This window comes from Abramis brama, assembly GCF_963993115.1.
Source record: "Abramis brama genome assembly, chromosome: 2".
Classification (NCBI taxonomy): domain Eukaryota; kingdom Metazoa; phylum Chordata; class Actinopteri; order Cypriniformes; family Leuciscidae; genus Abramis; species Abramis brama.
Genome location: NC_139964.1, coordinates 35,619,650 through 35,644,705, shown reverse-complemented (window position 1 = coordinate 35,644,705; position 25,056 = coordinate 35,619,650). Strand labels below are relative to the sequence as shown.

Below are 25,056 nucleotides of genomic sequence, written 5' to 3'. Positions count from 1 at the left end.
TAATTCAACATTGTAACAACTTCTTTTTCAAGGATAACACAATAAAGTTGCATTAACTTATTTCCATTGTGGTCCTTGATTTTCTTTTAACGAGAAATTTTCATGACAAACCATACACACAAACACACACACACAAAATATCACAACAAATACACATATATATCAATATATATTAAGCCATCCCATCTGAAAAAATAATCTCTTCACTCTTATACTAAAACCAACATTGTCCAATCATGGCAACTTATATTATACATAGATTCACATCCTTGTCTAGAATAATGTCCATGTCTTACATTAACCCGAGAGAAATACGAGTTAAAATACACTTGTGCCCAATTATTAATTATTTTATGAACCATTTTTAGTTTAGACTAACCGTCTTTCAATAGGTAACCATCCGAGCTGCTGAAAGTGTCCATTATCCACATGAGTAAAAGAATGATATCCTAAAACTAATCTCAATAATTTTGACTTTATGTTATGTTAACAATGGTTTCATACTGTTGAGTACCTTAAGTGAATAATGATATAAATGCAATAATGTACATTGAAATTGTATCATGGATTATTTTGATTTTACCAGGCTAGTAATCTACACAAGCCAATTCAAATACTATTTTATAATATTATAAATATCATATATTTTACATTATACATTATAATATCAAATATTATATTACTTTACTTAATTTTATTGAACTTGTAAAATATAATGATTGTTTATTACATTATTGCGTTGACATTTTTCCAAATCTATTCATTTCAAACATTACCGTTGTGCATCCCAGTATCTCATGCAGAAACATAAATAAACATTAAGAGATTAGATCATCATCATCTAAACGTCCCTATTTCCATCATTATTTAGCTTCTCATTGGGTTTTAGGGGTAAACTGTTGTGCTCTTGGCTTGTGTGTTGTTACTGTAGCAGTTCTAATTCATTGGCTGAATCACATGGCAATGACTAGAGCTGGAGTAATGAGCGGCCACGAGCTCAAAGATCCGCTGTTTAGCCTAACGTTACATCGCAGAGCCTCACAATAGGCCTAACAACCGACCATGAGATCGAATTGTGGATAATTCATTTTCCCAACATCGATCGCCTTGGATTTATCTATCCTTGTCTCTCATACGGTAAGATCGGCATTTTTAATGCGCATTTGAATTGAACTAATGTGTAAAACAGAGATCTTCGTTGAAACCATGAAGTGTAAACTGCCTGTTATTTAAACATATTCAAAGGCAAATGAATCGCGTTCGTTTAGTTCACTGTGATGCCCCATTTCTGTCGTCGGGTTTTGTTTATGTTGTTACGCCATATGCTGCAGTAACGGGACACTGCCACCAGACTGCATTACGCCTGCTAATTTCAATAATTCTCACAAAACCACACCATATTTTGATTAAATGTGTAAAATGGTCACTGCAAATACTTATACCACTGTTTACACTGTCCTAGAAAACAATTAAGGGGTCTCTTTGTACAGCTTTACTTGTCTGGTAAAAGCGAGGAAATGCCTTTGCTGCAATACCGTTGTGTAACGTTACTTGTTTATAAAGCGCGTGTAACTGTTTAAATAAATAATCATTCAATGCTAAACAAATCTTTATGATTATTCATATTTCCACAGCATTTAGTATAGTTTTATATTTTAATTGCTGAAACAATCAAAATACTCGTTTTTTTAATAGGATCCTGGTTCTATCAATAAGATCCATTTCATTCTGCTATTTCTCTTATAATGTGTAATAAAGTAAGTTACTGATCACAGGGGCCTTATCTCAGATGAGTTTCAGATGACTCTAATTGAGGTTCTGTTTCTCTTTCATGAGGGTATTCATCACATGGGTACGGGTGAATCCCCTATGAAATCTCAATTAGATTACCATCTAACCACTGTCACATGCAAACCTTCAGTGTACAATACTTTTTTTGGATCAAAATTATGAAAAGCACAAGCTACCCTATTAAATAAGTAGCCGCTATGCCCAATAATGGCCTTTATTTTCATTATCACACTGTATATAAGCACACATCTTTTGTTATTAAATGTGCAAGATATGGAAATGCTTATCTCTCAGTTACTTACATTTTTGTACTGTTAACATTGTATTGTTTATTGTTGAGATTTGTATGCATTATTTCAGGCTACCATGGGAAGCCTCTTCCGAAGTGAAGAGATGTGTCTGGTCCAGCTTTTCCTCCAGGCAGGTTCGGCTTACAACTGCGTCAGTGAGCTTGGGGAGTTGGGCTTAGTCGAATTCAGAGATGTGAGTTTAATGGATACATTATAGCATTCTAAAGTTTGAGGTCAGTAAGATATCTTTTTAATTAATACTTTTAATCAGCATTAATGCATTAAATTGATCAAAAGTATATATATATATATATTGTTACAAAATATTTCTATTTTAAATAAATGCTGTTCTTTTGAACTATATTTTCATCAAAGAATCCTGAAAAAAAGTTCAAGGTTTCCACAAAAATATTAAGCAGTACAAATGTTTTCAACTTTGTAATAGAATTTCACAATATTACAATAAACTCTTTATCCCTCTTGTTCTGTCTCTCTTAAACCCAATTTTCTCAGTTAAACCCAAATGTGAATGCCTTTCAGAGGAAGTTTGTTTCTGAAGTGAGAAGATGCGAGGAGCTGGAGAAAACTTTCAGTATGTAACCAGTAAATATTTACCTTTCAGTGACCAGCTACCCCTACAGCAAGTATTATATAGTTATTTCAGTCACTTTTTTATTTTAAGGCACTCTCATTATCTATCAAATAGTTGTAGCATAATCATTGTAGCCTGATTGTGCTCATTCTCAACACGTTTCCCTTACCCTTATTCCTTAGAATATCTGGAGCAAGAGATCAGTCGTTCTCTCTATCCTCCTCTGAAAGGGCTTCTATCCACGGTCACGCCAATCCCATCAGCCCCACAGCCAAGAGAGCTGCTCTCCATTGAGGAGGAGAGCGAGAGACTTGCCAGAGAACTCAAAGAGGTGAGAGGAAAGAGAAATAGGCTTAGAAATCATGAATATCTTGTGTTCCATGATAAACATTTAGTGCAAGTGGTGATCTTGACCCAGTTTGCATTTAGGTGTCAAGGAACAGGGATAGTCTACATAACCAGCTGATCCAGCTCAGCCAGTACAGAGGGGTCCTGAAGCAGAGCATTTTACTACCAACCTCACTGGTATAAAAAAATTCCAGCTTTTAGCATGCTTACCTCCAAGAGATCTCTCTCAGATATGCACCAAACCTTCTCACAATGTCTTTAAAGGTTCCACCTCCAACTCTTGAGACCACAGCGCTATTGGACAGCAGACAAGATATGCGCTTGAGGTGAGGACAATATCCATCTAAAGGTGCAGTCACATTTACTGTTGCTCGGTATAATTTCTTGAGCGAAATCCAGTAATTTCAATAGGAATCCGCATGTTTAGGAATTTCGCGCAAGGGTGAAAATTTCCCCATGCAGATTTCACTCGCGTTTAAGATGGTCTCGTGAACTCAAAGCTGTTTGGTTTAAAAGTGAGCTGTGCTTTATACATCTCTACACTATTGACTGAAGACACTGGACCATTTTTTTGCCCTCAAATGTTTGCTGAAATATCACTAATGTGACCACATCTTAACATAGCTATCATTATTATAGTGATGCCTGCCTTAGCAATCTAGTCAGAGATGAAAATGTAAATGTTAAGGCAGTGTTTCCTAATATTCTTGAAGGCACACTAACATTTTGGATGTTTCCCTAATCTGACTAATATATTTCTGGTCTTGGAGTCTGTGCCAATGAGCTGATGAGTTGAATCAGGTGTGTTTGATTAGGAAGAGTTCGAAAATGTGGAGTGTTGGTGTGCCTCCAGGAACAAGGTTGGGAAACACTGTGTTAATGCGCGGTCTTATTAGCAAAATTTTGCACACAAAAAAGGTCCACTGTATTGTAAATAGCCTAGAGATTTATGAAGCACTGCTCATACAGAAGTCACTTGCAAACAAGTAACTTTCTGTCGGTCAGCACAGCGAAGTTGGGTGACCAACTTAAACATGAGTGAAATCTGTGTGGGGACCTTTTTCATCCTCACAAGAAACACCCAAATACATGGATTGCCCCACATCATCACATAGCCTTCACCATACCTAGAGATTGGCATGGTTTTATTTCAGTTAGCCTAATAGCTGGTTTGATTTGCATTGAGAGATGATCTTATGGAAAGTACTCCATGCCAATCTCTAGGTATGGTGAAGGCTATATGATGATGTGGGGCTATTTTAATTCCAAAGGCCAAGGGAACTTTATCAGGATGCATAGTATCCTGGATCCATGAAGTAAAAATAAAAATCTGCCTGCCTCTATGGGAATTTAACATAGGGGTGTCCAAACTTATGCACCCTGTATTTTAAGGAAGAACATTTATTTATTTACGATACATTATCCATTCACAAAGAAAATTGGTGTCCTTAAAGGTTGGATTTTTCCTAATTTTTTTAATTAAGGCATTAAGTTCAATTTCCAAAAGATGATTTTTTATTCCTCTTTTTAGTCAACTTTAGCATGGGTGTCTAAACTTATGCATAGCACTGTAGCTTTCTGCTGGTCAGTGCGGCAAATTTGCGTGAACATGAACGAAATCTGCACTGGGAAATCGAGTGGATTCCACTTAAAATGACTAGAATTTGCCTGCAAAATTTCACAGACCAACGTTAATGTGAGCGCATCTTTTGGGAATAAGTTGTAATATTATTTCCACATTTCAAATGTGAACACATATGTAACAAGCCACTAAAGTAATAAAGTTATTCACATTTTTCCTACAAAGCTTTGTCGCTGGTGTGGTTCATCCATGGAAGGTTCCATCGTTTGAGAGACTGCTGTGGCGGGCCTGTCGTGGTTATATCATTGTAGACTTCTGGGAGATGGAGGAGAGGCTGGAAGTGCCAGACACTGTAAGAGAGTGTTACATTAAAATAAAGCAGATAACTCATTTTGATGAAAATGTCAATTGGCCATAAACATGATATGTTTTTCCTGCTCACAGGGAGAGATGGTTCAGTGGACTGTCTTTGTGATCTCTTTTTGGGGAGAGCAGATTGGACAGAAAGTAAAGAAGATCTGTGATTGGTACAATCATAGCTTATATAAATTTAATTATGGCTTACTATAGCACACTTTCATGATATCACATTATTCTTATTTCAGTAACCCCCATCCCCATCTTTTCCATTTATACATGAGTAATAAATATTCTGGATCTCTCTATTCATAGTTTCCACACTCACACCTTTGTGTATCCAGAGGACTTGGAGGAGAGAGAAGTAATACTTCAGGGGCTGGAAAGCAGGATAGTAGATATCAAAACGGTGACTGAAATGTTCCTTTTATCCTTTTATTTTGTATAATTACATTCTCTTTGAAATAAGAGCATACAGTGTAAAGTATTTAGATAGTTCATACTTAAAATGTATGGTGGTTGAACAAAATATCAAGTGGTACTAATTTCAAAGAAAATGGTACAAGCATAAATTTTTTAAACAAAACATTTCTTATCTTATCTTTCATAATCTAATGAATTTCCAAGTGAAACAGGATATTCAACTAGAAAAAAATATTATACACTACCATTTAAATGTTTGGGGTGAATAAGATTTTAAAAAAGGAAAGAAATTAATACTTTTATTCAGCAAGGATGCATTTAATTGATCCAAATTAACAGTTAAGACTTTTACATTATTACAAAAAAAGTATATATTTCAAATAAATGCTGTTCTTTTGTACTTTCGATTAAGAATTCTGAAAAAAATGTATCATGGTTTCCATAAAAATATTAAGCAGCACAGCTGTGTCCAACATTGCTAATGATAAGAAATGTTTCTTGAGCAGCAAATCAGCATATATGAATGATTTCTGAAAGATCATGTGACACTAAAGAGTTGAATAATGGCTGCTGAAAATTCAGCTTTGCATCACAGGAATAAATAGCATTTAAAAATGTATTAAAATAGAAAACAGTTTTCAATTATTGTAATATTTCACAATATTACTGTATTTTCGATCAAATAAATACAGCCTCATAAGAGACTTACACAAATATTAAAAAAACTTTAATAAAACATTAAATAAAACTGATGAATCGTGCACAGTACGTTCTTAAAAAAAGTAAAGAAATAATTCCACAGAGACCCTTGAGCCATTTCAGTCCGGGTTCAGAACTCGCCATAGCACAGAGACAGCCCTGCTAAAGGTGACAAATGACCTCTTGCTCACCCTTGACTCAGGTAATAATGCCATCCAAGTCTTGTTGGATCTTAGTGCTGCATTTGACACTGTAGACCATGGTACACTACTAGAGCGTCTTGAACAGTGGGTTGGCATCAAGGGCACTGCTCTAAACTGGTTTCACTCTTATCTCCATCAAAGAACTTACTCAGTTAACATAGGCCAGTATTCTTCATCCCCTGCACCTGTGCTTCATGGTGTCCCCCAGGGATCCATTTTGGGTCCAGTACTCTTCTGCCTCTACATGCTCCCCCTTGGAAAAAATATTAGAAAATTTAATATCTCTTTCCATTTTTATGCAGATGATTCACAACTGTACATCCCACTAAAATCAAGCAACTCAATGCAAACTCTTTTAGACTGCTTAAAAGAAATCAAAATCTGGATGAGTAATAATTTTCTTCAGTTGAATGAGAACAAAACTGAAGTTATCATCTTTGGACCCTCAAGATCCAAAACTGCCACCACCGCTGACCTTGGTCCCCTTGCACCGTACGTTAAAACTCACGCAGGGCCTGCTGCATGTCCCACGGTCCCGGCTTAAGCGAAAAGGTGACAGAGCCTTCTCTGTTGCTGGCCCTCAGCTGTGGAAACGACTGCCACCTGACATCAGAAATGCCCCTCATATTGATATTTTTAAAGTTAGGCTTAAAACCCACCTTTTTACATTGGCCTTTTAGGCATCTTAAATGTTTTTCCTGCTTAGTGTGTTTTCAACCTGCCGTTTCTCTGTAAATGTTGTTTTAGCCTAAACTAAATTTATTTGTAAATGTATTTCTATTACATGTGTTTTTATTACCCTGTGGTCAATACAATTATGTACAGCACTTTGGTCAGCGCAAACTGTTTTAAATGTGCTATAGAAATAAACTTTACTTACTTACTTACTAATGGTTACACTTTAGTTTAGGGTCCAATTCTAACTATTAACTAGTTGCTTATTAGCATCCATATTACTAGGATATTGGCTCTTATTAAGTGTTATAAAGCACATATTAATGCCTTATTCTGCATGACCATATTCTACATGGCTTGATCCTACCAAATATCTAAACTTAACAACTACCTTACTAACTATTAATAAGCATTATATAGGAGTTTACTGAGGCAAAAGTTGAGAAAATAGTGAGAAATGGACCCTAATCTAAAGTGTGACCGAAATAATAATAAAATGTTATTAAAATAGTTTCAGGTCCACTCTCTACCTTCACCTTTGTCTGTCTGCAGGTGCTGTCTCAGACGGAGCAGTATATGCAGCAGCTGCTCTCTCGCTGTGTGTGTCAGATGCCACAGTGGAAGATACGAGTGCAGAAGTGTAAAGCTGTGCAGACGGTCCTTAACCTCTGCAGCCCTTCAGTCACGGACAAGTGTCTCATCGCAGAAGCCTGGTGCCCTGTGGCCAAACTGCTTCTGCTCCAGAGCGCTCTGATAGAAGGAACGGTGAGAAATTTAGTAAATTGTTTCACATGAAATGCATCACACAGATGTCAAATGTTGATTTTTAGGTCATGTTGAAGTATTGTGGTGCACACAGTTGTCGTACTTTTTTAGATGGCTAAGTAATATAATAGTGGACCGAAGGTCGCTCATTCAAAGCAGTGAATCTCACAATAGCGTATTATTGTCTTTTTTATCTCTTAGAGAAAAAGCGGTAGCAGTGTAGACTCCTTCTACAATCGTTTACCTGCACCCACATCTCCTCCAACACTCTTTAACACCAACGCATTCACGTCCAGCTTCCAGAACATTGTGGATGCTTATGGTGTGGCCAGTTACAGAGAGGTTAATCCAGGTAACACACACACCCCGTCACATGGACATTGTTACCTAAAGTTGCATTTAACAGAGTATTATTGTTGTTGGTAGAAAGGTCCATCTGAGATAGGTTGTTGCTTGAGATAAACAACCTGTAAAAATACATAAACTTCTCACGGTTAATGTCTTTTGTGTGTGTGTGTGTGTGTGTTCCCTTCTCAGCTGTGTACACCATCATTACTTTTCCCTTCCTGTTTGCGGTGATGTTTGGAGATGTTGGTCATGGTTTACTCATGACAATGGCTGCCCTGTGGATGGTTCTGGAGGAGAGAGACCCTAAGATGAGGAATAGCACTAATGAGGTTTCTTTCATTTTACAGTACATAACATAATCTTTACAGCTGCCATCAAGACTGAAAAGGGCATTTAAATAGAACATACTATACGAATCTCTTTTTTTTAAAGAACTTTCTAGGTTCAATACAAATATCAACACAAGTTACCTTTCTTCAGCTTTGAGATTTTACACTACTGTTCAAAAGTTGGTATTGTGCTCACCAAGGCTGCATTTATTTGATCAAAACTACAGTAAAAACAGTAATATTCTGAAATATTATCACAATTTAAGATAATGTTCACAAATCATTCTAATACGTAGATTTGGTGCTTAAAGGAATAGTTCACTTTAAAATGAAAATTCTGTCATCATATACTCACCCTCATGTTGTTTCAAACCTGTATGAATTTCTTTCTTCTGCTGGACACATAGGAAGATATTTTGAAGAATGTCAGTAACCAGACAGTTAACTGGAATCATTGACTTCCATAGTAGGAAAAAAATATACTATGGAAGTCAATGGGACCCAGAAACTGTCTGGTTACTGACATTCTTCTAAATATCTTCCTTTGTGTTCAGCAGAAGAAAGAAATTCATACAGGTTTGAAACAACATGAGGGTGAGTAAATGATGACAGAATTTTCATTTTAAAGTGAACTATTCCTTTAAGAAACTTCTCTTGTTATCATTATTACAGTTGTGCTGCTTTGATTTTTTTTTTTTTTTTTTGATGAATAGAAAGTTCAAAAGAAGAGCATTAAATTAAATGAAACATTAAAACAATGTTTTGTAACATTATGAATGTCTTTACTGTCACTTTTAAACATTTTAATGCATCTTTGCTGTACAAAAGTCTTAAATTTAAACAGTAGTGTATCTGTCTGCCTTATTTTTCTTCTTCATTTTCTGTAATGTACTTTAGGTTTGTACAGAACTAGTTTGTTAGTTTTTTCTGTGCGTCTCTTTTAGATTTGGCGTATGATGTTTGGTGGGAGGTATCTGATCCTTCTGATGGGGTTGTTCTCCATCTATACTGGTGCTGTTTATAATGAGTGCTTCAGTAAGGGACTCAGTCCTTTTTCCTCTGGCTGGCACCTCAAACCCATGATTCAGCACTATAACTGGAGGTACACACACACTATTACATCCCAGGCAAAGGTTAAATATAAGGTAGATTTTAACTAAAAGATTTAACTGCTCTAAGCACTAGGGTATCTTTCAATAATGGTGGACATGTTCAATAGCTTTTTTTGTAGAGAAAGACTATAATGGGTTAGTTCCTTGTTAGTTAGTTTCCTAATTCATTATTTACTCGCACTAATGTCGTTCCAAACCCATAAGACCATCTGTCAATCCACTGAAAGTCCTCTCAACCAAAACAGTTAATAAAAGCATTAAGACATAAAGAACTTCCATTTACTATATTTGATGAGCTCTAGGTATGTCTTGATCACCACAAAAATACATAGAGTACACTACATCAAACCACAGAAGAACCAAGAGAGAATGTGGAAATATTTGTCAGGAAGTTCAGGATTTCCTTCCCTTTATAAGGTGGTCAATAATAGGAATCAGACTCTTTACTAGAGGTGCGGTCACATTTATCATTGTTCTGCGAATTTTCACGGGCAAAATCCAGTCATTTCAATAGTTCTGTCATGACAACTCTCTGAGTGTTTGTCTGGTATTGTAATGGATATGACAATGTTGATATGTTTGGTCTTGGCGGAATAGATCTGCTACGCTGCTGCTGCAGAGCAAGTACAGGACTTGCTACTGCCAATATATACATGAAAAGCTACTACGAGCAAATAAGACATGCTGCTGCTGTACAATATAGCGTACATGAATTACCCGTAGCAGATCTATACAGGTGGAGCTGGGGAAAGTGGAGGGTATCTTAAATGTGACATATGCCCCTTTCCACAAGATGTAATATAAATCTATGGTGTCCCCAGAATGTGTCTGTGAAATTTCAGCTCAAAATACCCCCCAGATCATTCATTATAGCTAGTCAAAGTTGCCCCTTTTTGGGTGTGAGCAAAAACGCAATGTTTTTGTGTGTCCCTTTAAATGCAAATGAGCTGCTGCTCCCCGGCTCTGTTCAGAAGAGGGCCGATCCTTTTACACGAGCTTCGGATACAATAACAAAACACGCGAATCTCACTCATCCAAATCTCAGAAATAATCAGTATTCAGTAGCAGCGAACTCATTGGCTACTGATACAGCAGGAACCAATCAGCTGTGCCCTATAGAGAGTGATGTGATTGCAAGCAGATTGAGTTAAGGACCAGGATCGGCCTGCGCCATCTAGAGTTTCATGACAGAACTTGGTATGAATCAGTGCGATTTTAAATTTCACAGGAGGGTGAAAGATTACCGCACACAGATTTCGCAAACAGAAAGCTGATTGGAAAACTTCTGTGTGAGCTGTGCTGTACAGCTCTACACATTTGACAGTAGACTATGGACCTTTTTTGTCCGTGAACTTTGCACTTTGACTCTGTGAACCTGATCAATTATCCATCATTTCAGCTTGCCTATGTGCTCTCATTTTACACCCACTTTTGTCTTCTTTCTTCTGGGCTGGTTCAGTGATGAAACTCTGAGGAGCAACCAGTACCTCACTTTGGATCCAAACGTAACTGGAGTATTCCAGGGACCATATCCGTTCGGCATTGACCCGGTAATCAGGTCTTTAATCAAATCCCGCTTGTGTCTAGCTTACTGTGAGGTTTGGGTTTGACTGTCTCGTTTCCTGGTTCTTAGATCTGGAGCCTTGCCAGTAACCACCTCACCTTCCTCAACTCCTATAAGATGAAGATGTCCGTCATCATCGGGGTCATCCATATGACTTTTGGAATCTGCTTATCCTTCTTCAACTACATGTGAGTCATAAAGTAGGATTCATTTTGGTCTACCATTACTTGCTTTATACTTCTGATCTATTCTGGGTTTATGTGGATTCCTTTATGTTTTCTTATCCTTTTAATGTGACACTTTCTCCTCAGGTACACAGGGGATGTGAGCAGCATGTTTCTGGTGTTGATTCCAGAGCTAGTGTTCATGCTGTGTCTTTTTGGGTACCTTGTCTTCATGGTGGTGTTTAAATGGATTGCGTTTGGACCTCAGGATTCAGACCGCGCTCCCAGCATCCTGATCCACTTCATTGACATGTTCGTGTTTGGTGAGAACCCAGACAACCCACCACTTTATCCAGGACAGGTGAGAGATTCATTCAGTATACACTGATTCTTGTAACATGTTTTATATCGTACTACAGTTTTACCGCTGTGCCAAATACATACACATCCTGTCCCTCTCTTTAGGTGACAGTGCAGAGAGTATTATTGTGTTTGGCGCTGCTAGCAGTTCCGGTGCTGTTACTTGGAAAACCGCTTTACCTGTACTTCAAGCACAGGAATAACAGGAGAACGGTAAGCAGAGGTGAAATTAGGCTGTTCTGGCGTCTTTGATGTAAGAAAAAAATTATTTTAAAGGATTTAATACTTTGGCTTTACAGAGTAACTTATTTGACAGGTAACTTTGTTGACAACTTCACCATTTTGACTCTTAATTTTAATGCCAGGCTTTGTCTGACCAACCACGCTCTTTTCTTGATCAGGTTAACCTCAAATTTGAATATATATTTTGAATTGAAATAAAAAAAATATAGCAAACTATAATAACCTACCACACAATGTAACAGAATTGACGGTCCATTAATATACTCTCTGGCAATTGGTTATTGTAGAATGTAAAGGGGTTTTACAATGTTGTGTTCCAAATAAGAAAACAACCAAATGACTTTGGTCACGTGGTGTTGTGGAAAACCATTTTTAGTTGCAGGGGGTTGCAGACACTGCAAAAACTATAATCAAGGCAAATTCAAACAAACTGAAACAGGGTGCAAATTTTTTTTGTGAGATTATGCTTTCCTTTAATGGATAAAATATGATTTTTGTAAAGAAAATTGTTATTATCAGTGGATGTGAAATGTACCCTAAATTGTATCATATTAGAATGATGTCTGAAGGATCATGTGACTCTGAAGGATCATGTGACACTGAAGACTGAAATTAGTAGCTGCTGAAAATTCATGAATAAATTACCTTTTAAAATATATTATTTATAGATAACATTTATCTTAAATTGTAATAATATTTTACTGTATTTTTGAAAACATTTTTGATCAAATGCAGCCTGGGTGAGCATAAGAGACTTCTTTCAACAAAAAAATCTTACCAATTCCGAACTTTTAACGGTAGTGTAAAAAAGAAAAGAAAAGATGCATGAGCATATTCTGGAGCAAAAAAGACCAGGTGATGTACTTACTAATGAGGCATGTGGCTCTTTTAGCTGAAATGTGAGTGTTCTTGCAGTTTCTCCCATACGGTGTCTGATGAAAGGTCTTGACCCTGTTTTTCAGTTACAGGAGGAGCAGCACCCCCTAGTCACAGACACCAGCTCTATAAACGCTCAACTGGGAGACCTAGAAGGAGGAGGGGGAACAGAGGAACAGGTCAGAAAAAGAAACTATCATAACCCCATTCCTCAAATGAAGCTAAACATTAGAAGTGTCAAAGAACTGATAAGAATGTAAATGTGTGCCTTGAAATGCAACGTAAGGCGCTTTGGATAAAAGCGTCTGCCAAATAAATATATGTAAATGTAAAGAGAGAGGTGAAAGAGTAACATTCCGGTAGATTCAGAGTTGAAAGCATTCATTTTCCATTCCTCTATAGCAGAACTACTGAAATACTGTATGCTTGTCTTTTTTAACATTACAGGAGTTTGATTGGACGGAGGTTTTTATGCACCAGGCCATCCACACCATAGAGTACTGCCTGGGCTGCATCTCCAACACTGCATCGTACCTTCGACTTTGGGCCCTCAGCCTCGCGCATGCACGTATGCAAATTCTCTCAAGCATCATTACGCATTACATGTTCACTTATAGGTGAAATTGTTGTGCTTATTTAGTTCTGTATTTGTGTGTGTTAGAGCTGTCGGAGGTTCTCTGGGTGATGGTGATGAGAATTTCACTCTCGTGGCAAGGCTATGTGGGATCAGTGGTGCTGTCAATCATCTTCTCCATCTTCGCCATGCTCACTGTCTCAATCTTGCTCGTCATGGAGGGGCTGTCAGCCTTCCTGCACGCCCTGCGTCTGCACTGGTGAGAAAATCACTCACAAATAAACGTAATAATGTAGTGGTTCTCAACCAGGGGGTCGGGACCCACTAGGGTCTTAAAATTATTTGAATTTAGCTTTAACAACATCTTCATTAAAATGCTAAAAAAACAGCATTAAACTGACATTATATTTTGAGTCTACTACGGTACCATTTCCGTGGGAGAGGCAGTTAAAATATTATGTGGCTTGGATGGCTTTGGTCCTTGAGGATTTTCCTCACCTTCCAAAGGCAGCGCTCTGTGTAAATGTCCTGAAGAGAAGGGAGTTTGGTTCCGGGCCGATCTCACTACTCTCTGCAGGGCTTTATGATTGAGGGCAGTGCAGTTCTCAAGTCAGACTGTGGTGCAAGATAAACACTTAGTGCAGATAAACACTTAATTTCCCAGAAAGCCATTGGTTGAGCGTTACTGGTTAATAGCAACCCACCCCGACCTCCATTTAATAGTTGTTAATCAAGTCAAATCACCTTCATTTATAAAGCGCTTTTAACAGTAGGCTATGGATTGTTTTAAAGCAGCTTTACAGTGATAATTGAAATTACAGTAACAGATTGTTCAGGCTTTACCACAGCTCTAGGATAAAGTTATTGTCCAGCTTAAGTTAGTTTTCCATTGCGAAGATCATTAGTTATTAACTTAGGGGCAGAGCCGGACAGTAATGCAGTACATTTACTTGAGTACAGTACTTAAGTACAATTTTGAGGGATCTGTACTTTACTCGAGTATAATTTTTGGGGAGTACTCATGACTTTACTCAAGTACATTTGAGAGGCAAATATTGTACTCTTTACTCCACTACATTTCTATCCATAACTGTGAGTACCCGTTACTTCTTCTAAATAAAAAATAAAAAAAAAAGGAAAAAATAAACATCTCGGAAACCCTCAATTTGTTGTTTCCCTCTCAAATGTGATTGTATTGTGCAGGCGCCACTGATTGGGACAGCCTATCAGCAATCACCTTCAGCTTTCCGCCAAAGTCAACTCCATGGTCAGATCTAGATAAGAGACGAAACCATGGACGAAACAATGGATGAAGACGCAGCAGGTCCATCCCGGGAGTATTTTTTTCCCCAGGATGGTAGGGGAAGACTCATGAATATTCATTAGGGAAGTCATCCCTGATTGGTCTTAACCCCAATGACAGGTAGGTTTAGGGGTAGGCCATCAGACCAATCAGGGATGACTTCCCTAATGAATATTCATGAGTCTTCCCCTACCATCCTGGGAAAAAAACCCATGGCCCCACCTCACCAGACTATTTCAATTTTCTGAACAAGTTAATGATAGTTTTCGCTTCAAGTGTTTGCTGTGTTTACCAATGTAAGCACTGTGGCAGTAGTAATGCAATATTTAGAAAATGTACTCTTGTACTCTTGATACTCAAGTACTTTTAAAAACAAGTACTTTAGTACTTTTACTTAAGTAGACATCTGTCTGTAGTACTTTTACTTGTACTTGAGTAAAATTTAGCAAGGGGTATCTGTACTTTTACTCAAGTAATGAAGCTGTGTACTCTGTCCGCCTCGGAGGGGCCGCTAACACCACACCGTTCTAACTGAAAACCCTAAACGCGCTCCGGCCGCCCATCCGCACAAAACAGTGCCTGGTGGCTCGAGAACGCACTCCCTGAAATAGGTTCGAAGGTGCAAACGATTATCCGTTATCTCTGCGCAATCCTCAAAAACACAAACCCGCGAAAACGCAGACGGCGCGCACATGCGCATCACGTGTTCAGTCCATAGGTATTAATCGGTTTTAATATATGTGTGCAGGGCCGCAGGCGACAATCACTGTTAACTTAACAGTGATTTAGTGTTAACACCTGCTATAAACCTTAATGATGCCAAATAAGTACATCTTCTAAGTGATAAAAATAAACATACAATGTTACTTATGAGACTTACGCAATTGCATTGTTCTTCTCATCATCTCACGGCACATTTTCTCACGTAGTGAAAAACCACGAAGCAAAGATGACACTGCACCAACAGACAAGACAGAACAGATTATTTTGATGTGAAATAAAGTCTCAGCTTTCAAATTCTGTTAGCTACGGAATTAAAACAATAAATACCGTTTTGGCGCTCTTAAGTGTGATGTGACAGATCGATGTAGCGCCTCAGTTCAAGCTCCACGTGAACTGATCTTTACTAGCTACTAGTTAATAGTAAATAAACACGAATGCACGTCAGTTGGTATGTTGAAAGATACAGTACAACTCATGTAATCAATCGCTCAATCAGTGTTTCAACTGCAGTAAGAGGTCAATATTACAGCTTGTAAACAGTGCCACCTAATGAAAGCCCCAGCATGTTAATTAGCTAGATAAACTAACTATGGGATTATTTTGCTAAATATATGCACTATTACATATTTATATTTTTACTCACATCATATTCGAACGAGGCAATTCAATCCGAGCTGAAACTGCATGATCCTTGTGTTGTCTTGATTTGAACATATCAAATTATAAACTCTGGTTTCTGCTATGCGAATATGAAAATTATATTTCAAATTAAGCTAATATCACCAACAAAAAAAAAAACTCTAGTTGTGTTAATTTTTAGAGGTGTATGTGCGGTTGACAGAGAGAGAGAGAGAGAGAGAGAGAGAAATTAAATTCATTTGGAGTAAAAAATTTAATTTAATTTCCCATTTGATGCAGGGTGGAGTTTCAGAACAAATTCTACAGCGGATCTGGATACAAGTTCAACCCTTTCTCCTTTGCCACAATTCAGCATCTAGAGGAAATGTAAATATTCCCTGTAAAAATGGTTTTATACTTCATTTTGGAACTGAATGTATTATCACATAAAAAATAAAAGGTGATTTTTAACTCACTAAAATGAAAATTCTGTCATCTACTCACCCTCATGTTGTTCCAAATCTGTATGCCTTTGTTTTGTGGAAAACAAAATTAGATGTTTGGAAGAATGTTCACTGGACTTTTCATTCTTGGGTGAAATAATTTTGCTCATCATGATCATGATGTATGAATTACAAAATGCACAATACTAATAAAAAAATTTGTAACCAAGAAATTACAATATTCACATTTCTCAAGATCGTGGTTATTCACAACCCCTTCACATCAGGTTTTACCTTTTTTCTTTGTCTAAATGCAAAAGAAAACTCCAGAATAAAGTAAAACAAATGCACTCTTGCCTGTGAAGGTGCTGTGCAGACATTAGGAGAATCCTATTGAGGAAAAAGTTGAAGCAGATATTTAAAATCTGTACATGCTCACTGAGAAAAGAAAGATTAAATACCCAAGAGCTAAAAATGTAATATTAGCCATATATCAACTGATATTGTGAGAAAAGTTTATACACTGAATACAATTTATTGGATAAAATGCATACATGTAAATGTACCATTTTGTGCACATCGTATTTGTACAGAAGAATCCAAAAGTCTAAGACGACCAGTGAAAATGATTTAATTTTCTTTCCTTAATACAAAATTGTGTATGCTTCACTACGCTTACATCATAAATGAACACTTTACATTTTTCAAAACCCATAAAATACAAGATTTTCAACATGGTTTCAGACTTTTGGACCCCATTGTAGATCAGCCACCCTGTTCTCTGGCTATTAAAAATCCAAATCAGTTGACCAATACTCCATTTTCAAAGAAATGTCATATTTGAATTATTGTGGCTTTACTTCTATCTTGAAAAGCTTTTATGCTGCATGATAAACTTTATGCATCAGTGAAAATTAGGTCTAAGCTTGATACATTAATTATGTAACAATTATGCATTCTGATGAAAGGCAGTATAAACAAAAATCAAACACCTTGTTTGCTTTCCACTTTTTATTTTTCCATCTTTTTCATGAAAAAAACTGAACTAAACAAACATCAATAAAAAAAAAAAAAAAGTCCTCCGAAAATAATTGCTGTTGTGTTGCTACAAGTTGCACTTAAATTATAGCTTTCCAGGGGTAAATGAACATTTTAGCCTAAACTGTGAGCAACCCTTCCTAGGACAGGAGAATGCAGGTGAATTGGCCATTTGAGATGACAGCAAGCAGAAGAACAAACCATCAGATGAAAGAAAACAAATAAAGAGTGATTTTAGTTTGGTACGATTGAGTAAAAACTTAGTGTGGTGGGTTAAGTGTCAACAAACATCCAGGCAGCAAAACCTTCAGAGAGGTTGAACTACCAAAAATTGCGTTCAGACATAGTCACTAAGAAAGCATGAGTGAACGATCTGGATCAATATGCTGAAGTCTTTATGATTCAGATTCATCCTGTGCTGCCACTACATTCTTTGATCAACAAGTTGTGGCGGATGAGAACTATCAGGATGTGCCATGCCTGTCATTTTCTTCCTCCTCGCAGCTTATCATTGACACCGACTCATCCGTGCCAACAGATCCATGACAAAACATCAGTGCTCACACCAGGACAGAATTCTCTGATCAAGCCTTCAATCCCTCGTTCACCAAATCCCACTTAGACTGGATTATGAAGTTCAGTTTCAAGCATATCAGTAACATCTTCTGAAGAAGTCGCTTTGGATAAGGCTGAATGCCCAGAGAAGAAGAGCGAGCCACACACTGGATGTGCCTGGACTGGTCTCATGATTTGTGGGAATAAAATCCTCACTGAAAATGACCTCTTCCCGGTAAGCCTGTTTTTACCCTTTTTGTAAAACAGCAGCCATATCCTCTTGTCTTCAGCCTCATCCTCTTGTTCAGGCTAGATCAGCCTGTATTGAGTGGGATGGAGCACTCGTGAGCTCACTAAGCAGAGCTGTGCGGAGACTGTGTGTGTATGTATGTGTGTGTGTGTGTGTGTGTGTGTGTGTGTTTGTGTATTTGTGTGCACGTTACGATATTCTCTGAATGAGTTTGTCCTCTGTCAGACAGAATAAGGTGCAGTAGGACAGGTCAGAGATGAAGTTTTCACAGCCGTGCCGAGTCACATTCCTACAGCCTCGCAGATCCAACAGAGCCAGAGCCGACAATCGCTTCATATAGGACAGACACGCATCTGTCAACTTATTACAACCTAGAGAGACAGAGAAAAGAAAAACCACCAATCAGTGAGTACCAGACTGATCAAGACTTATGTAAAATATGAGCATATGTCATTTCTGTGTAATTACTGTTTGCAGGGTATCTTTTAAAAAATCTAATTAAAGACAGATTAAATTAAAAATAAAAAAACAAAAATAAAATGAGTTTTATTCAATATATCCATTTGTAATGAAATTGGCCATAATTTGTAGAATGGCAATAAAGGGAATACTGTGGCGAGACTATTAAAATCTATATACTGAATGTATTAATTGTTTTTGCCTTTCCTTCCTGTGACTGGGCAGCACACATAGAAGCTTAAAAAAAAAAAAGAAAAAAGTTTGCATTGTTCAGATCCCAGATAGTGTTTATTATGAAACCAAAAATATCCAAGAAAAAAGTTATATGCATAATGTGTGACAAAGGTACAGTACGTAACATTTTTTGTTCAGAATGTACAAAATTTATATGAGCTCCAACTACAAATGTTCTTCTGCAAGATGCATGCAGTTTTGTTTATTAACCTCTAGAGCACTAAAAGTTACAGTGTACCTTCATAGTACTTATGATTATTATTTTGAAAAATCTATGCTAAACTACTTCTAGCTGCTCATTCAAAAAGATGAGGTAGATAAAATATGAATGCTTACAACCATAACATATTACAATATACCGTAGTAAACATTGTCACAATTCATCAACAACAGATCACAAGCAACCGCTTGGCATAATGCACGTATTCATGGATTGCAACTTGCAACAGTGCAGTGCTTTTTTATGTTGAAATGCGTAGCGCTGACATTTATTTGATTAAATTGAAATATTTACAACTTTTTTCCCTCAATTTGATCCGAAACTGAATTTAAGACATTATAAGACTTTGTTTTTGCACCACCAGTTACAAGTAATCAGTTGTGTTGTGTTGTATTGGCACCACAAGGAAAACCTAAACAAAAATGTGGAATCAAATATCAGAAGATCAGGGGTACCTGAAAGATTGAGCTGTCTGAGTGTGTTGCGAGTGTTGCAGCCAGTAGCGGTGAGCAGGTTGATGGACTGGTCTGTGAGCCCCTGGCAGTGGGACAAATCTAACCGGCGCAGTGAAGGCATATGTCTGACGATCATCTTAAGGGTAGAGTCACTCATATCCAGACCAGACAAGCGCAGAGTGAGCAAACCTCTCAGTCGACTGCGACTTTCACTGCCTGTGTGACAGGAGAAAGTAAAGGTGAAGGAGTGAATGATTCACTTCAACTCACGCTGTACACAGTCCCAGTAATAGTAATTATGAGTGCCTCACCTGGCAGCACAATAAGGTCTTTTATTTGTGAATCTTTGACGCCCACGGCCCAACACAAGTCAAGTGTTCGCAAACCCGGACAGCTCTGCGAACTTAACGCTGACACGCATAATGAAGAACAACCTGACATTATTAAATCTTTTAAACCTGTGAGAAACAGAGAGAGAGAGAGAGAGAAAGAGTATTTTAGTCTTTATCGTGGTGCACTTTTTATTTTTAAGCAGTTTCCTGTACATATTAAAGCATCAGGCAATTTCAGAGTTGAGACTGTAAAAGTAAACTGTACTTGGAAGGTGATGAATGAGCCAGGCAATCTGTTTCTTTGATACAGGTGTCCAGGAGAGGTCAAGTGTCACAGGTTGTCGTTTAATGACAGCTGACAGAGCCTGGGGGGTAAGTGCCCGACAGCGACTCAGATCTATTCGTGTCCATAAGCGCTTATCACAGCACCTGCAGCAGGAGAGGAGGATCCACAACAACTGATCAGAGCAAAACCAACCCAGTGATCAAGAGAACCATAGATTACTTTTATTTTAAGAAATATGAGCATGCACTTTCTAATAATCACATGTTTTTGTTCGGAATGGACAGCTATATATATATATAAACATAATAAAATGGACAGCTAAAATACATTAAAATGAATTAATTTAGTTTGATGTAGCGCAAAGCAATTTATATTTTAGCTCATTTAGCCATAAAGAGAACAGGCCTTTTATCTGAAAAAACAAAAACACTAAATTAAAAAGAAAACGGTGTACTACACTTACCACTTGTACCAAGCCTTGCAGACTCTCATACACACAGCCAAGTCTGTCCGACCCAAGTAGCGGAACACTGATACCCAAATGTCTTTTTCACAGCCACGCTCATTTCCAACATCACGGAATGAGGGATGAGAGAGGAGAGAAGGGGGAGAAGATGTGGTGACGGCTGGAGGAGGAGGTGGTGGAGAAACAGAGGAACGAGAAGACATAGAGGAAGGTGACGGTGTGTCTCTGTCTCGACCATCTTGGTTGGAGTTCCGCCTCGTGTGGCGGCCGGACGTGTGGGCGCTTTTGGACTGAGAGAGGCCATTCCCGGCAGGGGTCGAGGTACTGTTCCTGAGTCGGGTCCTGGGTAGCGTTTTGCGCTGGATGAAGCCAGGACCGCTAGGTGTGCGGGGAGACATAGCCGCCTCTAATTTGGGTACAATGGAGCCCGGGTCACGTTTGGCCTTTGGAGGACGCTGGAGGGTCACAGTCAGGTAGGAATCGTTCAGCAGATCATCATTCAAGTCTGCGACAAGTAAGACAGGTGGATCAGGATCAGAGTCTGATTGGTTCTCTCCATCCTCGTCATCTTCCTCTCCATCATCTAAGTCTTCCATCTCATCATCCTCTCCATCAAAGTCCTGTTCATCACTGTCTTCCTCATCATCATCCTCGTCGTCATCATCATCGTAGTCATCACCTCTTTGTCTCCGTCTCCTTGAACGATGCTCCTTATCTGACCGGCCAAGATGCCTCTCTTCATCACTGTCATCATCATCATCATCACCCTCATCATCATCATCATCGTCGTCGTCGTCATCATCATCTTCATCCTCCGTTTCATAGCGTCGTCGCCTCATCTGGGATCCTCCTCGTAACCTAACCCGTCCACCTCTCTCCCCTCTTACCCCAAGTCCTCGCCTCATTTTTAGCGAACTTGTTGCCAAGCTGCCTCCCCCTCGACTCCCTCGATGTGATGAGCCTCTCCAAACACCTCGCCTTCCAGCTCCATAACCTCGGCGGGATGAAGAGACCCCACCCCGGACTGACGACATCTTGCCACTATCTCCATCGTCATCGCTGCCCGAATCATCATCATGTTCCATTCCATGTCGCCGGTAGATCTTAGCCACGCGAGGATCAAGAGATGAAGACTTGCGTTTCTGAAAGACAGAAGAGACTATGTAAGAGACAAAATAAAGAAAAGAAAAAAACAAAACAAAATAAATCCACCTTTTCACAATCTCCAATATATGACAGACAGTAAGTCATTCAATTGCAATGGAGAGAGTGCAGGAGCTGCTTGGAGTCCCAATCATATGCACATGTGGAATTTTTTATTTCAATGATCACCAAATGTAATGAATTCTAATCAAAACTAATGTCACGGTCACACTAGAATTTCGGAGGACAATGCAGCGTTGTAATATATCACACTCAGCGTCTTTTCTAAAAATATAATTCAATATATAACTGAATATATATTTACTGCAAATGTGCAGCTTTAAAGTTCACATTCTTTTAATTCAGAGATGTCATGCTGTGAATGATCAATTTTCTATTGATCACGTTTTCAAAAAATTTGCAGGTCTGACTTCACCAAACTGGAACACAATGAAATTTGCATGAGCTTGCATTTCCTGTCTCACGTAAGAATGGAAGTCAATGTAACAAAAAGTGTGAGAATTACCTATATTTATGCAGTAAAATGTTATTCTTTAAAAACGGTTTCTGTCAAATAGGCAGTTATAAATAATTATGCACAAAATAATTATTTACGATGGTTCGCCCTAGAAAACCTACAGTTTTTTCTTTCAGATGCGGTGAATAAGTGGAGGGTGACAGCTGCTTCACGACCAATATGAAAGTTGTGCCCGATGGGGGAAAGTGACAATCATACGATAATGAGGATGGGAAGGTAGCTTATGGGACTATTTCATATAAAAATGTATGAAAATATTTTTCCAATGCTAGGCACCTACTGCACCACAATCCAGAAATTGGGCCTAAAAACTAGCCATTACTTTTTTTAAATTATATTTATCACAACAAAAGTCTGCTAACTTGTCATATAAGCAACATGTCAGTGTACAATTATTTATATGTTACTAAATTTCACTAAGTTTAACATTTTGTTTTTTTAATGTCTCTATTATTTGAAGTTTAAAAAAATCATTCAATCACCGATAAACACAATCTTCCAAAAAACAAATATAACTTACATGTGTTTTACCACCCTCCAATTTTAGCTGCAAAACAAAATGATAATAACATACTGAGGTAAATATGAATTTGAAAAGAAAGAACAGTGATGAACGCATCAGGATCACTGAATGGAATCACACAAGCTGCAAACACAAAGCTGATTCTGAAACCCTCAGCAAGTCAAAGCAGTGATTGGGCACGATGATGATGAACAGGGCTGGGTGGGCCAAAAAGAGCGAGAGAAGACACAAAAAAGGTGGAACAAATTAGAGGTAATTGGCTGCAAGAGGTAGAGAGAGAGAGAGCAGAGAGTACAGATTTGAGCGGCTGTGCATGTGGCAGCAGTGGCGTGAGTAAGGCGGAGCCTCTCACCCTCTTCCTGAGCCGCTGCTCAGGGGCTGCTGCCCGTTTCTGGAGCGACCCGTGAGAGAGAGAAGAGGGGGGCCGCCCGACCCCGTGCCATGCCCCGCCCTCGCCCCCACGCCCCCCTGACCCATCCTGTGCCGTGAAGTCATCACCGCTGCCTGACGACTGGCACACAGGAAAACAGCCGTTACTGTTACACACGCACATCCGAGTGTGTACAACACAGTAAGCTCTCGCATGCATTTTTCTACATGGTGTAATTGATTGTGCATGTATGCAAGCCTGCATAAGCTAGTAGCATTAGAACAAACACTCAATGTGTTCCCTCATTTAGAAAAACAATACATCTGGGTGTGAGAAAATCTTACCTCAGAATCCGTTTCTTTGCCGAAAACACATTTGGGACACTCCCAGCAGCTCGGTAGGTCTTTGTTCACCACTCCCTCACCAGATGTCTACAGAGACAGAAGAAAACAGTAAAACTAATTACAATACAGAGGGAAAAACTATAGATAGGCATTGTACTTATATCAACAAGAGCTAAACCATCCCACAAAGCCTCCAGTCACCATGCTCACCATATAAATTAATCTGAATAAAGAATTTTGAGAAGTGTATTGAATTGCTGTGGTAATAATGTTTGTACCTTCAAACAGCTAGGATGAGCTATCTGAGCACAGTTGGAGCACTCCATGAGCTCTTCACTAGTCTCCTGGTTGCCTTCCTCACAGATCTCACATACAGCAGAGAGCGGCAGACCAGGCTATCGAGAGAACACACAGACAGAAAGTAATATTAATAAATATAAGCAAACAAAGGAAGACTAGATTAACCATGCTCAATGTGTAGACACTCACAGCGAGACACTGGCGCAGTACACAGGTCTGTTTGAGTTTGCCAGGGCCACCAAATTTCTTCATGTCTCTGCAGAAGTTGCAGTCTCCACATTCTGTGCGTAGACAGGCCTCACAGCGTTTACAGCGCACGCGGCGCCGTCGCAGGACCGACATATTGGAGGCTGGTTTCACTGGCCGTGAAATAACGGGTGTGGTTGAGAGCTTGGGCCGAATGACAGGTGGAGGGGGAGGAGGGGGCTGGTACCAGGGGGGCTTGGGAGAGACAAAAGAAATGAGAGGTAAGCACTACAGTGTGGTGTCGGGTTTAGAATAGAGTATGCAAACAGAATAAAAAAAAAGTGAAACTGCAGATTTTAAGGTTTTGTTTTAAATATCATTATGCATCAAAAATGACAGCAGTTAAATCAAGCTTGATTTGTTTAAATCAACCCATTTACTATTTAGGAAGTCACAATTGTCCAAGCAACAAAGAAAATGTTCTGGTCATATTAGATGCGCACCAAAATCAATAGAAAAAAAGGTAAAAATAACACTGTGTTGAGCAATTAATTTCATATGGTAATGAAACTGTCAGGACAATGATTTAGTTCCAGCATATATTAAGTTAAAATCAAGGCAAAATAAATTATTAAAACAGATAATACAATATAGAAATTCCTAAATTTAATCGAATTCATTATTCCACTTCATGGCATAAAATAAACCAAATAACAAAAACTGGACGAAAAGAAAAACTCTTTAAGTTGCATGATTCACTTAATGGGTTTTCTGTAAAGTCATTTAAAAATACTTATTTAAAGAAACTAATTCTGTGATCTTACCCTCTTCGGCCATCTGACAATGGGTTTTCCCGTGTAAGAGAGTTTAGGGATGTCATTGGCATGTTCTTTCAATAACGCCTGAAAGTGAGAGAAAAAACATTATATATTATATTATATTATATTAAACATTATATTATAAACAACATATTTC

The 25,056-nt window shown here is 38.3% G+C and overlaps 2 protein-coding genes across 13 annotated transcripts in view; one reads left to right on the top strand and one right to left on the bottom strand.

The window, feature by feature from the left end:
- Positions 1 to 904: 904 nt before the first annotated feature.
- On the top strand, positions 905 to 16,617 carry tcirg1a (T cell immune regulator 1, ATPase H+ transporting V0 subunit a3a). Of its 3 annotated transcripts, none has more exons than XM_084105749.1 (21): positions 905 to 1,137; positions 2,152 to 2,274; positions 2,595 to 2,673; positions 2,856 to 3,004; positions 3,103 to 3,198; positions 3,286 to 3,347; positions 4,829 to 4,955; positions 5,048 to 5,130; positions 5,276 to 5,369; positions 7,513 to 7,725; positions 7,927 to 8,077; positions 8,263 to 8,402; positions 9,347 to 9,504; positions 10,974 to 11,064; positions 11,148 to 11,266; positions 11,390 to 11,603; positions 11,708 to 11,815; positions 12,808 to 12,900; positions 13,169 to 13,289; positions 13,383 to 13,554; positions 16,240 to 16,617. In XM_084105749.1, the coding sequence occupies exons 2-21, from the start codon at positions 2,158 to 2,160 to the stop codon at positions 16,328 to 16,330; spliced, it is 2,478 nt and encodes an 825-aa protein (XP_083961875.1). In that variant the 5' UTR covers positions 905 to 1,137; positions 2,152 to 2,157; the 3' UTR covers positions 16,331 to 16,617. The 3 variants fall into 3 exon arrangements, with proteins under 3 accessions (XP_083961875.1, XP_083961877.1, XP_083961876.1); XM_084105751.1 differs by having other exon boundaries at positions 934 to 1,137; positions 2,622 to 2,673; positions 16,240 to 16,609; XM_084105750.1 differs by having other exon boundaries at positions 944 to 1,137; positions 12,814 to 12,900; positions 16,240 to 16,609.
- Positions 16,618 to 16,997: 380 nt separating this feature from the next.
- The window catches only part of kdm2aa (lysine (K)-specific demethylase 2Aa), a 29,999-nt gene continuing 21,940 nt past the window's right edge, over positions 16,998 to 25,056 (bottom strand). For 5 of the 10 annotated variants that reach the window (XM_084105738.1, XM_084105739.1, XM_084105740.1 and 2 more), the window contains 11 exons: positions 24,906 to 24,983; positions 24,085 to 24,336; positions 23,874 to 23,990; positions 23,596 to 23,682; positions 23,234 to 23,392; positions 22,879 to 22,905; positions 20,675 to 21,819; positions 20,191 to 20,354; positions 19,905 to 20,051; positions 19,594 to 19,809; positions 16,998 to 18,596 (listed from right to left, as the gene is read on the bottom strand). In XM_084105738.1, the coding sequence (XP_083961864.1) occupies positions 18,415 to 18,596; positions 19,594 to 19,809; positions 19,905 to 20,051; positions 20,191 to 20,354; positions 20,675 to 21,819; positions 22,879 to 22,905; positions 23,234 to 23,392; positions 23,596 to 23,682; positions 23,874 to 23,990; positions 24,085 to 24,336; positions 24,906 to 24,983 (2,574 nt within the window). In that variant the 3' untranslated portion in view covers positions 16,998 to 18,414. The remainder of the gene's footprint in view (positions 18,597 to 19,593; positions 19,810 to 19,904; positions 20,052 to 20,190; positions 20,355 to 20,674; positions 21,820 to 22,878; positions 22,906 to 23,233; positions 23,393 to 23,595; positions 23,683 to 23,873; positions 23,991 to 24,084; positions 24,337 to 24,905; positions 24,984 to 25,056) is intronic. The other 5 variants (XM_084105743.1, XM_084105744.1, XM_084105741.1 and 2 more) reach the window with 2 other exon arrangements.